The following is a 13,449-nucleotide window of genomic DNA, read 5'->3' as shown; positions in this document are numbered from 1 at the left end:
ATGTCTGTGCTTCCAAGAAAGTGGAATTTAAGTCAGGACATAAAAAATGAGTACAACTTAGCCAGGAGAAAAGGAAGAGTCTCAGACAGTGAAAACAAGTAAAAGATGCAGAGGTGAAAGAAAGCATGGCAACAAGTTTAATATGTTTGAGAGTGTCTTAATGTAAAGGGGAGAAGAGAGGTAAGAATGAAGCTAGAAAGTCAAGTAGGATCCAGTTAAAGGGGGCCTTAAAAACATGGTGAGGGGGGCGCCTGGGTGGCTCGGATGGTTAAGCGTCTGCCTTCGGCTCGGGTCATGATCCCAGGGTCCTGGGATCAAGCCCCACATCGGGCTCCTGGCTCAGCGGGGAGCCTGCTTCTCCCTCTGTCTGCCTCTCTCCCTGCTCATGCTCTCTCTCTCTCTGTATCTCTCTGTCTCAAATAAATAAATAAATAAATAATCTTAAAAAAATAAATGGTGAGGAATTCAAGCTTTTTACTGAGGGAGTGAGGAGACACTGAATGATTTTAAAGAGAGACAGATATATCCAACTTAAACTTTAGAAAGACCCACTTTGGCTCCTGGGTGGGGGATGAACTGAAATGGGAACAAGAAGAGGAGTAGGAAGGCTGAGGCAACAATCCAAGATCCAGGTAAGAAATAATGATGGATAAGAAGAAAGGAAGAGGAAATGGGACCCCAGAATGTCAGAAGAATGGTAAGAAAGCTATTGGTTAAGAAGCCTAAGAGACGATGGGAAATACATAATGCTTATATTTGAGAAACATACAGGCAAATAGGTGAGTCAATATAAAAAACAAACAACGCATCGAAACAAATGGCAAGAAATGCTGTTTTTCTTTCTACTCATCTAAATCTTACTTAATTTCCTCAGACCAAGGCTTCTCTTAACTGTACAGTGTAGGGAGAACTCTTGTATATAGACATCTTCTAGCACTTACAATCCATATGAATATTTCTTAGTCACCAGTTAGTTCATGGCTTACCAGGGCAAATGATTATTCTTCATACCTGGTTTCTCCCCAAAACCCTTAGAAGAAAAAATTCATCTTCGTTCTCTCTCCATCTACTATCCTTTCGTCCTTCTCTCTTGGTGTTCAAGACAGAGAATTCCAATGGTTTGGTGATCCCAGGTATAATATGATTTGGTGAAAATTGATCTCCTAAATACTACAGCTATAACCTATCAAATCCTACTGCCTAAAAATCTAAAATCTGACAGGCATTTTGTTTTCCTAGCAAAGCTTCTAATTATTTGGGAGCAAGGGAGTATCTGAATCTATACTGGGATGCACGTACCCCAAGGGGTTCACAAAATAATCCAATAGAGTACTGGGGGAACAACAGAACTTTTATTTATAGACATTTATCTCATCCTTTAAAAACATCTATTTTAGGGTATACTTTAGAACGTAATATATTATTATAGTAGTACAGGTATACAATTTATAAACATCAAATGTACATACATTAAGTCTAAGTGCTCAAAAAAACTTTTACTGCTAAGGGTTGATCAAAAAAATTTGGAGATCCTGTCATGTACTGCCCACAGACCTAAGTATAAAAAGTAGTTGCTGCGATAAGGTAAAAGTTCGAGGATGGAAAGGAGGTAGGGCTAGTGCTTTAGAAGGACTCAAGAGAGGCTGGGGTCACCCTCTTCAATGGTTTTCTCTTCCCTCTGCTACCACCTCACCTTTTTTTTTTTTTAACATTTTCATTGAGATATAATACCAAGGTCATTGTTGCATTTTCATCCAAAATCCCTGGGAAAACCTGTTGGGGAGGGTAGTGCACAGCACTTCAGTGCTCTCTTTTCAGAGTCCTCATCTCTGGCAAACAGGTAGGAGAGAAAAATGTCATAGACACAAATCCATCTGTTGAGAAATGCCATTAGAGTCCTCAGAATGGTATTTAAAGATCAGGATTTCTGATTACTAAACCAAGCCAGATGTTGACTAAATTGAACAAATACTGTTAATGGTATTATGTACAAATAAATTAAGTTTACAGATAACTGGGGATTGCCACACTAGGGCTTAATTAGGAACAACAGAGCAACTTAAGTAAATAAAAATTAATTTATGGGGCGCCTGGGTGGCTCAGTTGGTTAAGCGACTGCCTTCGGCTCAGGTCATGATCCTGGAGTCCCGGGATTGAGTCCCGCATCGGGCTCCCTGCTCGGCAGGGAGTCTGCTTCTCCCTCTCCCGCTCCCCACTCTTGTGCTCTTTCTCTCTCTCACTCTCAAATAAATAAATAAAATCTTTAAAAAAAAAAAACTAATTTATGGATTTCCTGCTAAGCGTAGATCTTTACTTATGCCACCCTGATAATGAAAATAGCAGCCACCATTTGTTGAGTGCTTACCATGTGTCACACCTTTAATATTTCATTTAGTCCAACCTGAGAGAAATTAGCATCTTCTTCTTACAGATGAGAAAACAGAATTTCAGTGTTAAGTAATTTTCCAAGGTCACATGACTTAGGAAACAGCAATCTTGATTCCAAAGCCCATCCTTTCATCCACCATGCTATACTGTCTTCTCAGTACTTCAGGTAAGCTTTAAAAACTTTTATTCAAGAGCCATTTCATATCAGGACCAGTATCTTTACATAGTACATATAGCAAAATGTTATATAACCAGTCAGTGTGACTTCTTAGAATTCAGTGCAAAACACAAATGGGAGCAAAAAAGAGGACGTTCTATTCTCTTAGTATAGAATCCATACATTCTACTTTACTTCCTTCTCTCACAAGAAAGGCCCTAAGACTCTCAAGACTCTCACTCAAGTGCCCTTTTAATACACAACTTGAATAAACTAGTTAACCGGTTTTCCACCCAAAGCTGATTAAAGATAGAAAATGAGATTCGGAGGGTATTAGAAGGAAGCTCATTGATAGTGAAGAGAATTAAAAGATGGGCAGAGAAATGCACAGAATATAAAGATGTACAATTCTGGAAAGCAATAGAGACATTTCTAAAAGCATAGCAGTTTAGGATAATTTAATATAGCAGCTCTCAAAAACACTTTGGTCTCAGGATCCCTTTATACTCTTAAAACTTTTTGAGAACCCCAAAGAGTCTTTTTTAATGTAAGCTACATACCTGTCAACACTCATATTAAAAATTAAAACTGAAATGTCTGAAGTACTTAATTCTTTAAACACACCTGTTGACATAATTTTTAAGAAAAACAACTACATTTCCCAAAAAAGAAAAATTTTAGTGAGTGAATGCCATTGTTCTATATCTCTGCAAATCTCTTTGATGCCTAGCTTAAATACAGCTGGATTCTTTTACCTGCTTTTACATTCAACCTTTTAAAGTACACAAAGAAAATTCAAGCTCACATAGTTGGAAAGAGGAGAACAATTTTAATAGCCTTTGCAGATAATTGTGGATATTCTTTAATACTATACCAAAACTCAACAAATAGTTATTTCTTAAAGGTTAGTTATAATGTAGAACCTGAAGTCATATCATGAAATTTTGAATTCAGTTACATTAAATTAAAATCCACTGGTCCATCTCTTGCCCAGGCATGACTTTGTAACACCACCCATTAGTCATCTGCAAAATACTGGTTCTCTGAATTACACAAGTCTTCTAAATGCTAACATATTTAAATACCTCTAGGAAATCAAATTTGTTACTCTCACCACCAATTTCATCAAAAAAATCTGTAAGCACTGGGAAGTGGTCAAGCTCACCACAGCAACAAAGAGAAGTTTTACAAAATTCTAACTTTTGCTTAGTTTAAATTTTACTAGTCACAAGTATTTCTTTACTTCAAGTGAAGGCTCCTTTCATTCATTTTCAAGAAAATTTTTACCAAATATCCTACTCTGAACAGTCTGTGTGACTGCAATCTTTTTAAATAAAAATGGCGTTCCATTAAAAAACAGGTACTTCAGCTTATGACTCAAACAATAACAGTGCTTTTCCTTGAGACAGCTTCAGTATGCATCACACAAAAGATGAAAAATAAGTGTACTCAAGGGTCAAGACTTAGTAAGATTAATCACTGTTACTGTTTCATGAGGATAAGGTTAAATGAAACTGGCACTTTAAAAAATTTTACTTATTTATTTATTATTAACTGTGAATGCATGGCAGTGAAAATATTAGTACAGTTGGTACCACTGTCTTGATCTGTGTTAAGACACCAGTAATTTTACTCACCACTGCTTTTGCACCATCAGTGCAAATGTTAAAATGATAAATTTTTTAAAAAGAAAAAAACATTTTGGTATTTTGATGCAAAGAGTTTTGACTCATGCATTCCCTGAAGAGATCCTGGGGACCCAAGAATCTGCAGATCACACTCTTCAAACCACCGACTTAATCTGATTGGCTCATGTGTCCTGATGGACTCTGAAGGAATTTTTCTAGTCACTTTTAATATTTATAACTGATCGTATCATCAGAAAAAAAAGTCAAAAAACTGTATTCATTAGATTCTACTAAAAAAACAGTTAGTGTGTAATACATATGAGAAATATTTCCAGCTAAACTTTAAAACTCTTTAAAAGCTTAAAATTCAGTTGACTAGAAATTATGCTCTATGTAAATGACCTTGTTTCCTGATAATTTTGCAAAAATGAGTAGTTACTATACTTACATTTTCAGGAGTATGCAGATATTAAGAATATGGCATTAAAAAAAAAAGCTTTTGAAAATAAAAAAGGCAAATTATCACCCACATTTTGGATAACTGCCACCCTGCCTGCCTGAATTCAAGATGAGGACAGGGGTCACAGGACTCAGAGAGGCAGAAGAGCAGTATCTAGGGACATAAAAGCTCACAGGGATGACCATCCAGACTGAGGCAGGAATCTAACAAGGGCAATTCTCTAACCAAAAAAGCAGGCAGTTTTGTGAGTTGCAAGATGAGACCTGGAGAAATCACCAACAGTTTGAGGGGCAGAAGCGGGGAATGGAACAAAGATATGCACTGAAGACCAACTGCTCATATCAATACCTAGTCAGGGGCAAGGCAGCAAAAAGTAAAATCAGACTAGTGTAATTGAAGAGAAAATTTCAAGGGCAATAGACTGCATATAAACATGCTACATCCCTTCCACTCAAATACTGGATTTTCATATTACCTTTTTTCTCCTCTTCCTCTTCCTCACAGAATTCTGCTAGGGAAAATGCTTCCTTGAGTTGCTCCAATTCAAGTTTTAGAGTCTCTAATTCTTCTCCACTTAGAGAATTAAGAATGGACTTCACCTGAATGGATATAAAATAATAAAAAGTTATAAGTACAAAAGAAAAACATTTTCAACTGGAGAAGAGGCTACAGACCAAATTAAAACAAAAATTATGAGCTCACCAGCCAATACAAACTATTCCTTAATAATCTCAATACAAGACGCTAGTCATTACAGAAAGATAGGGAGAATTTATACTTAAAAAAAAATTAAAAGCCAGAAACATCCAGAAACTATTAGTGCTTAACAATGGCTAAGAAATTAGGGGGAAGTTAAACAGTCTTGAATCAATTAAAAACTAACAGGTAATTGTATCCAAATTGGCAGCTTAAGCCAGAGAGACTACCGAAAAAAAAAAAAAAAAAAAAGACCAAGGCAAAGGCAAAATACAAATGTGCTATTAAGACCTCCTGGTTAACCTGTCCTTTTCTATTTAAATTGAAAGAAATAACACTGGATTCATTCTATTTCTAGCAATTAGTTCAAACATTAGTTTATCTTGGTGTAGTATTTTCAAAGAGTCTCAAGCCTCCATGTCAAATACATTTCATCTTCCAACTGTACAAACAGAGAAGAAACTACGCAGCACTCCTTTGCTTGAAGACCATCCATTTGAAATTGCTGGTTTGGAATTACCTTTATTTCACTTTCTTGGGAAAGCATCTCCAGAGCTTCCAGATGTGAAAGGCCTTGAAATTCATCAAAGAGGAGCCCATAATTAGTTTTCTTGTCCGTTTCCAAGGTAACCTCATTGGAGGTCCATAGCTCTTCTTTCTCCTTTGCCTCTCGTAAAACCTGAAAAAAAGGTGGAGGCTTACCCTGCAGCAAGTAATGAGAGCTCAAGGGTGAGTTCTGAGAGCTGAGGGAAGCAAAGCTGAGATGGTAACAGGAGAGCGCACTGCCCTTTCATTCCTAGCACTGCAATTCAAGTCTGATAGGCTAAGGAGCTGCCGGGAAAAAATGGTCACACATAATTCAATCCTGGACAGGGTAAATAACACCTAAGGAACCAGGTGGAAAGTGCTTTAAACATTAATGTACTCAACAACTCTGAAAGGGCTTGTCACCTTCTACTGCACTGATAGGAGGCTCCTACAGAAAAGAAAGAGGAGGAGAAAAAGAACTGGGCATTTTTCTAAACATTTCAGATCTCACCAGCCACCCCCCACCCAAAAAAGCCTTAATAAAAGTATCACTGAAAACTTTTCAAAAGGCATTATTAATAAGGTCTACCACAGGCAAAAATACAGATCAAAACAGAAACATGAAGTAAACGGGTAAAGACAAACAGTACCTGTGACAATGTAGAATTCCGGTTCATCAGACCCTTGGTTCTTTTAAATCCAGGATCCCCTTCTGCTATTACATCCATTGTCTTTTTCCCAATGAATTCTAAGGCATCCAAACCTCCACTGATTACGCTCTTTCCCTGGGAAACACATGCAACTTCATTACAGTAATACTGAAAAAAGACATCTGCATGTTTGGATTATATAAAATAGTGGCTAACAATACCAAGCACTAGCAAGAATGTGGAGCAACTAAAACACTCCCACTGCTTGTGGGAATGTAAACGGGTTTAAACACTCTGGACAACTGTATGTCAGTATCTACTATAGCTGACCATATGAACATCCTATGACCCAGCAACTCTACACATGGTTGCATACTCAACAGAAATGTTGAGGTTCATCAAAAGATATACAAAATGGGGCGCCTGGGTGGCTCAGTCGGTTAAGCAACTGCCTTCAGCTCAGGTCATGATCCCAGGGTCCTGGGATCGAGCCCTGCATTGGGCTCCCCGCTCAGTGGGAAGCCTGTTTCTCCCTCTGCCTCCCACTCCCCCCTGCTTGTGCTCTCTCTCTCTCTGACAAATAAAATATTAAAAAAAAAAGAGAGGGGCACCTGGGTGGCTCAGTCATTGGGTGTCTGCCTTCGGCTCAGGTCATGATCCCGGGGTCCTGGGATCAAGCCCCGCATTGGGCTCCCTGCTCTGCGGGAAGCCTGCTTCTCCCTCTCCCTCTCCCACACCCCCTGCTTGTGTTCCTGCTCTCGCTCTCTGTCAAATAAATAAATAAAATCTTAAAAAAAAAAAAAAAAGATATACAAAATGTTCATGGCAGTACTATTCATAAAAGCCAAAAACTGGAAACAACCCCAGTACTCACCAACCATGGAATAAATAAATGCTACATAGTCACATAATGGAATAGAGCAAAGAAAATGGAATACACCATACCGACTACATGATGAAGAAATAATACAAATATAATGTTGAGTGAAAGAAGCCAAATGCAATAGGGTACATACTGTATGATTCCATCTATGTCAAGTTTAAAAGCAGGCAAAATTAATCTATGATGGTAGAAGTCAGAATTGTGGTTATCTTGGTGGGCAAAAGGAAGAAGCACAGATGGCTGGGAGAGGGTACAGGTGGAAAACCTATGATATACCATCACATTGGTTCTTAGGCTGAGTGTGTTCATGTTGTAAAAATTCCAACTGAATACTTATGATTTCACTTTTCTGTATATAATATTTTACTTCAAGAAATTAAAATTAAAAAGTACTAGTTATCTATCTTCATAAAGAAAGATATTAAGTTTCCTATAAAATCCTTTTAAAAATGTTTCTAATCATCTATAATTATGAGAAAAATATTTTTGTAAAGGAGGGACATTTTCTAGGGCCACCAAACTCAGAATTCATAGTCCATTAAATATTATGTACATTGCCTCTGTTACTCTTCATCTTCTGCTCTCTACTTCTTTAAAGAAAGTTTTCAAGTAGCTCCCACTCTACCCCTAAGATCAAAGTGATTGATCTTCAGCAATTTGTGGACTCCCATAACAGTAATCAGTCCTCGTGGCTTTTCAAGAAAAGGAGGGAGAAAGAGATAAAAAAAAAAAAAAAAAAAAAAAAAAACACTATATTCACAGAGGGATACAGTCTACCATGCATTTTACTCACTGTGGTCTGAACAGCAGTAGAGATGGTTGAGAATACACCAAATGGCCCAGTCAATGGGGAAGAGTTTGCATTCTCTTTGGCATTTGTCTCTCCTATAGGAGGAAGGGGATGTGTAAATATGAAGGGATGATCCATAAATAGTTTTCTTTATCAGCATCTATGTGAAATTTTAAAAATTAGGCCCTGCTTCCTATACACAGGGTAGCCTTAGCCCTTTTTGTTTTATTATTTTAAACTATTTACCTATTTTAAAATGAAAACATAGCTTTTTTCATTTTCATTTCATTTCAAAAATAAAATCCAGTCATTTGAACTACTGGTATATGTAGCAATACATTTTATACTGTATGATTCTATGTATACCATCTTCTGGACAAAGTCAAACTTTAGGCGGAAAATAGATTAGCAGTTGCCAAAAACTGAGAGTAACTGATGGGTGTGACCACAAAGGGGCAAGAGGAGTCTTTTAGGGGGTGATGAAAATATTCTTACATTTTGATTATCTATACACATACAGGAAATATTCTATACTGTATAATCACAATGGACTGTGATTATACTGTGTAAACAGGATATGTTCGTTGAAACACATAAACTGTATACCTTAAAAGAGTAACCTTTACTATATGTAAATAATGCATTTACATATAATTTACAATTAATTACACATATAAATTATAAAATCAATAAATCTGACTTTTTAAAATATGGCCTATTTTAAATTTTATCCTAGAAAATTATGCTTATTGGAGAAAAAAAACGAGATGATCAAAGAGAAACAAGAGTGGGAGACAATAAAGCCCCTGAGAGATGGAGAAAGCAAAATCAGGGCCCGAAAACTTCCTATTTTCTGGTCCCAGGCCATCTAGATCCATGGTTATAATTCTGTCTTTTGTGGCTTAAGTGAGAGTACACTGATCAAAGCAGGTATCCAAAATTAAATTTCACCCTCATAAAAATCCAAACACAAAAAATTAAACCCTTAAAACTAAACATGTTAAAATTTTTTTGTGTGTCACAACAGAGTCAAATTCAGCTAATTCTTCTTAGGCTCTTACTCATTTGTGCCAAACACAATGCTAGGCAATTCTTATATTCTACATTCATGGCTTTATTTAATGTTTTTAACAGTCCTTTGACACAGATCCTCCCATTTCATAGATGACTAAAGTGGCTAAAGGACACAGACCTCTGTTAGTCAAAGATTCCAAACCCCTTTCTCACCAATTCCATGATGCCCTGAATATCAGACACTCAATAAATATATACTGAAAAATGAGCTCAACTGTTCCATTTTAACCCATAATTCTAGGTCTTAATGTTTCCACATACTGACCTGTTGCATACTGGACTTCGGTTGAAATTTCACTGGGACTAGGAATTCCAAGAGAAGTCTCTGCCTTCTCAATGACATTTGAAATACCTTGTCCTAATGAGGAAAATGGTAACATTTTTACATTTGAATATTACTTACTATTAATCACCAAAACTGAAGAAACAAACCAAAACAATCCTGCAGATTTTTAAAATCACTATGGTCACAGACATTTTATTCTGACCATACATAACTAATGTTTGGAAGTGTAATCTTACCAGAAAACAAAACCAACAAACTTGATTTACCACCACACAATAGTTTTATATTAACAATTTCTGGTTAATGAGAAAACGAGAAACTCTAATAAGAAATGCTAATGAGAAGATGCTGTAAACTCGAGCTATACTATAAATCAGCCCATCATTCCTAATGAATTCTCAAACTATAAAGCCCTTAAGTAAACATGGAATAAGAATTATTAACAAAGTCATTTTTAACACAGATCTGTAGCAACATACACACAAAAATTAGCAAAATGATGATCTTACCTACTGTAGCTACTGTAGCTGAGGCTGAAGAGAGTAAGGACTTGCCCCAGCTGCCCCAATATCCCCAACCAGTCTGAGGTACATCTTTGGAAACAGTCTCCTATTCTTCCCAGTAGGCAGAAAAACAAAAGGCAAAAGAAAAGGGAAAAAGTAGAGAATAAGAGAGTGTATAGACAGGTATCTAATTATTAGTCCAAAGTACAGGTGAAGAAATACCTATCATTAAGCTAAAGAATTGTGTTGCTTGCCTGACAAATGTTATGTCGCCTGCATTTAAGCACCATGTAGCAAAGGCAACTACTCATAAAGTCATTTATAAAACTAAGAAAATTGTGTTTTATGGCTTTTAAAGAAAAGAAATAGATACAATCTTAAACTGGTTTTGGTTCCAAATTCCTTTTAACCCTAACTTTTAATCCCAGCGTTTTAACAGATACTCTACTTTGCCTACAGCCTGTGATGCCTCAACAGGGAGAATTTCTGAAGTCTCGAAGTCACTGGAAGGTTTGGACTCCGGTCTTTTCCGAGTGATAGCTACAGGTTCGGATTTACTCTCTGGCTTGGCACTTTGGTCAACAGACTCAGAATTCTTGGCTGGTTCACAGTTCCCATCTTCAAGAGTGGAGGATGCTTCACTTATCACTGGAGTCTCAATATCATCTTTCTCTGACATGATTAGATCATTGCCTGGTAAAAAAAAAGTCAAAGAAAAAATTATTCTTATAGGCTTTTTTGCTGTAAGTTATTCAAGCTATTTATTTTGAGATTATCATACAGTCACATGCAGGTGTAAGAAATACAGACAGTTCTGTGTATCTTCCACCCGGTTTCCTCCAATGGCAACAACTTATGTAGTAACCACAGTGGAATATGACAACCAGGAAATTGATACAACCCACTGACCATCTTCAGACTTCATCAGTTTTATAGGCACTTATGTATGGTTACTTAGTTTGTGAAATTTTATCATACGTATAGATTTGTGTGACCATCACCACACTAAGGATACAGAACAGTTCAATCACAAGGATCCCTTGTGTTGTCCTTTTTCAGCCACATCCCCTTCACCACCACCCCCATCACCAACCCATAGCAACCTCTAATCTGTTCTCCATCTCTATACAAGATGTCATATAAACAGATTCATACAGTATGTAACCTTTTGAGATCAACTGTTTTCACTCAGCATAAGTCCCTCAAGATCCATCCATCCAAGTTGTTTTACCTATAGTTTCTTCCCTTTTTTGCTGAGCAGTATTCCTTGTGTATGAATGTATTTCAGTTTGTTTTATCATTTACCCATTGAAGGATATCTGGGCTGTTCCCAGTTTGGGGCTATTACAAATAAAATGGCTACGAACATTAACATACAGGTTTTTGTGGAATATAAGCTTTCACTTCTCTGAAATAAGTGACCAAGAGTGCAACTGCTGGATCATGTTAAGTACTTGTTCAGTGTTATAAGAACTGCCACTCTTTACATTTACATTACCATCACTGATGTATGAGTGATCAAGTTTCTCAGCATTCTCACCAGCATTTGGTGGGTTTTTTTTTTTTTTTCCTTTTTTGAGCCATTCTGACAGGCGTGTAATAATAATCTCACTGTGCCTTTAAGCTGTATTTTTATAATGGCTAATCATACAGAACATCTTCTCCTGTGCTTATTTGCCATCTGTATATCCCTCTTAGTGAAATACCTATTTGTATCTTTTGCTCATTTTCTTTGGGGGTTTTGTTTTTTTCTTTTGTTTTATTACTGCTTTGAGAGTTCTTTATATACTCTAGATTCAAGTCCTTTGTCAGATATGTGGTTTGCAAATATTTTATCCCAGCCTGTAGCTTATCTTTTCATCGTCTTTACAGGGTCTTTCACAAAGCAAAAGTTTTTCATTTCAATGAGGTCCAATTTATCAATTTTTCCTTTTATTGACTGTCATTAAAAAATCTTAGTCATTATTTCTACCTCAATTTATGAATTATAAAATTTAAGCCATCAGATAGAATCTAAATCAAACTAGCTTTTGAGCAGCAATGTTAACCAATTCAGTCCCTACCATAAGTACAGCTCTTTAGCAATTAAAGCCAAGATACCACTGGTGTTTTTACAAGAGGCAGATGCTGGTTTCCAAGATAACCAAGTAGAGGAGAAATAAAGATAACCAGAGGAGAAATAAATGTATATATACCAAAGCCTTAGGTGTATATATAAGCATTTATTTTAAACCAATATTTACCAAGTGCAGAATTAGACCCAATTCAAGCCATCAAATGCTTCCAATGTACAAGAGAAAGTCATATTAAGAACTAAGGCAGCTTGGCAGGTGCACCGGGGTAGCTCAGTCAGTTAAGCATCTGACTCTTGATGTCCACCCAGGTCATGATCTCAGTGCTGTGAGAGCAAGCCCCGCATCAGACTCCATGCTGGGTGTGGAGTCTGCTTAGGAGTCTCTCTCCCACTCTTACCCCCTGCCTCTGCCTCTACCCCTGCCTCTCCCTCTACCCCTCCCTCTCAAAAAAAAAAAAAAAAAGACCTAAGGCACCTTGGAAACAGCACTATAGGTGAGGTATATATAAAATGCTAAAAGAACAGAGAAGAAAAACTCTGCTGGGATCAGAGAATATGATTCATGCACAAAGTATCTGAAATAAACATAGAACAGTGGCCACAAACTGAGAATGTGACTGCTAAATCCAGCCTTTAAATGTTATTTGGCCTGCACAGTGTTTAAACTTTTATATTAATTGCTAACATTTAAAAATCAGACTTCATACATGAATACAGATTTTCAACTTCTCTAGTAAAGTTGAAATATCTGGTGACACTGGGCCTGCTTTTAACATGGTAATAATTAGCTCAAACCAAAGAGTTCCTGGGTCTTTTTAGGCAGGATAATGTTCTCTAGTTCTCTATAATCTCCACCTAAATCTACTTGACTCATTTGTTACCTTATTAGCCCCTGTATACATCTGAGCTTGCAACACCTGTCTTAAAGGGCACTTGGGATTTTGACAGGTGAAGGTGCCAATGAGAAAATTCAAAGGTGTGGAAACAAAACATGGGAAGTGTGAATGGAATGGACAGACATGGAATATCGAAAAATAACAGTAGTTAATATAGCAGGGAGAATAACAAAAAGGCATAAGGCTAGAAAGGTAGATTTACACAACACCATGGAGCCTAGATCATATGGATATATGATATACATACATTATACATTCCCAAAACACACAGAAAAAAAAATTCAGATGCAACTACCCACATACATGCAAACCAACTCTGAAATATTCATTCATTTGCAAACTTTTTTTGAATACCTACTATGTACCAAGTTTTGGAGACTGAGAATTTATTTATGACACAATTTCTGCCCCATTTACTCCAAGAACCTAATAGGAA

The 13,449-nt window shown here is 36.8% G+C and overlaps 1 protein-coding gene across 3 annotated transcripts in view; it reads right to left on the bottom strand.

The window, feature by feature from the left end:
• FAM114A2 (family with sequence similarity 114 member A2) overlaps positions 1 to 13,449 on the bottom strand; it is a 33,353-nt gene that overhangs the window by 18,301 nt on the left and 1,603 nt on the right. For 2 of the 3 annotated variants that reach the window (XM_045902182.3, XM_045902188.3), the window contains exons 2-8: positions 10,492 to 10,736; positions 10,050 to 10,149; positions 9,520 to 9,612; positions 8,184 to 8,275; positions 6,508 to 6,642; positions 5,850 to 6,008; positions 5,109 to 5,232 (exon numbers count right to left, since the gene is read on the bottom strand). In XM_045902182.3, the coding sequence (XP_045758138.1) occupies positions 5,109 to 5,232; positions 5,850 to 6,008; positions 6,508 to 6,642; positions 8,184 to 8,275; positions 9,520 to 9,612; positions 10,050 to 10,149; positions 10,492 to 10,722 (934 nt within the window). In that variant the 5' untranslated portion in view covers positions 10,723 to 10,736. The remainder of the gene's footprint in view (positions 1 to 5,108; positions 5,233 to 5,849; positions 6,009 to 6,507; positions 6,643 to 8,183; positions 8,276 to 9,519; positions 9,613 to 10,049; positions 10,150 to 10,491; positions 10,737 to 13,449) is intronic. The other variant, XM_064596622.1, reaches the window with a different exon arrangement.

This window comes from Mirounga angustirostris, unplaced genomic scaffold, assembly GCF_029215605.1.
Source record: "Mirounga angustirostris isolate CCGP_5_RB_7025 unplaced genomic scaffold, mMirAng1.0.hap1 SCAF_7, whole genome shotgun sequence".
Classification (NCBI taxonomy): Eukaryota; Metazoa; Chordata; class Mammalia; order Carnivora; family Phocidae; genus Mirounga; species Mirounga angustirostris.
This window is presented reverse-complemented; position numbering and strand designations above follow the sequence as displayed.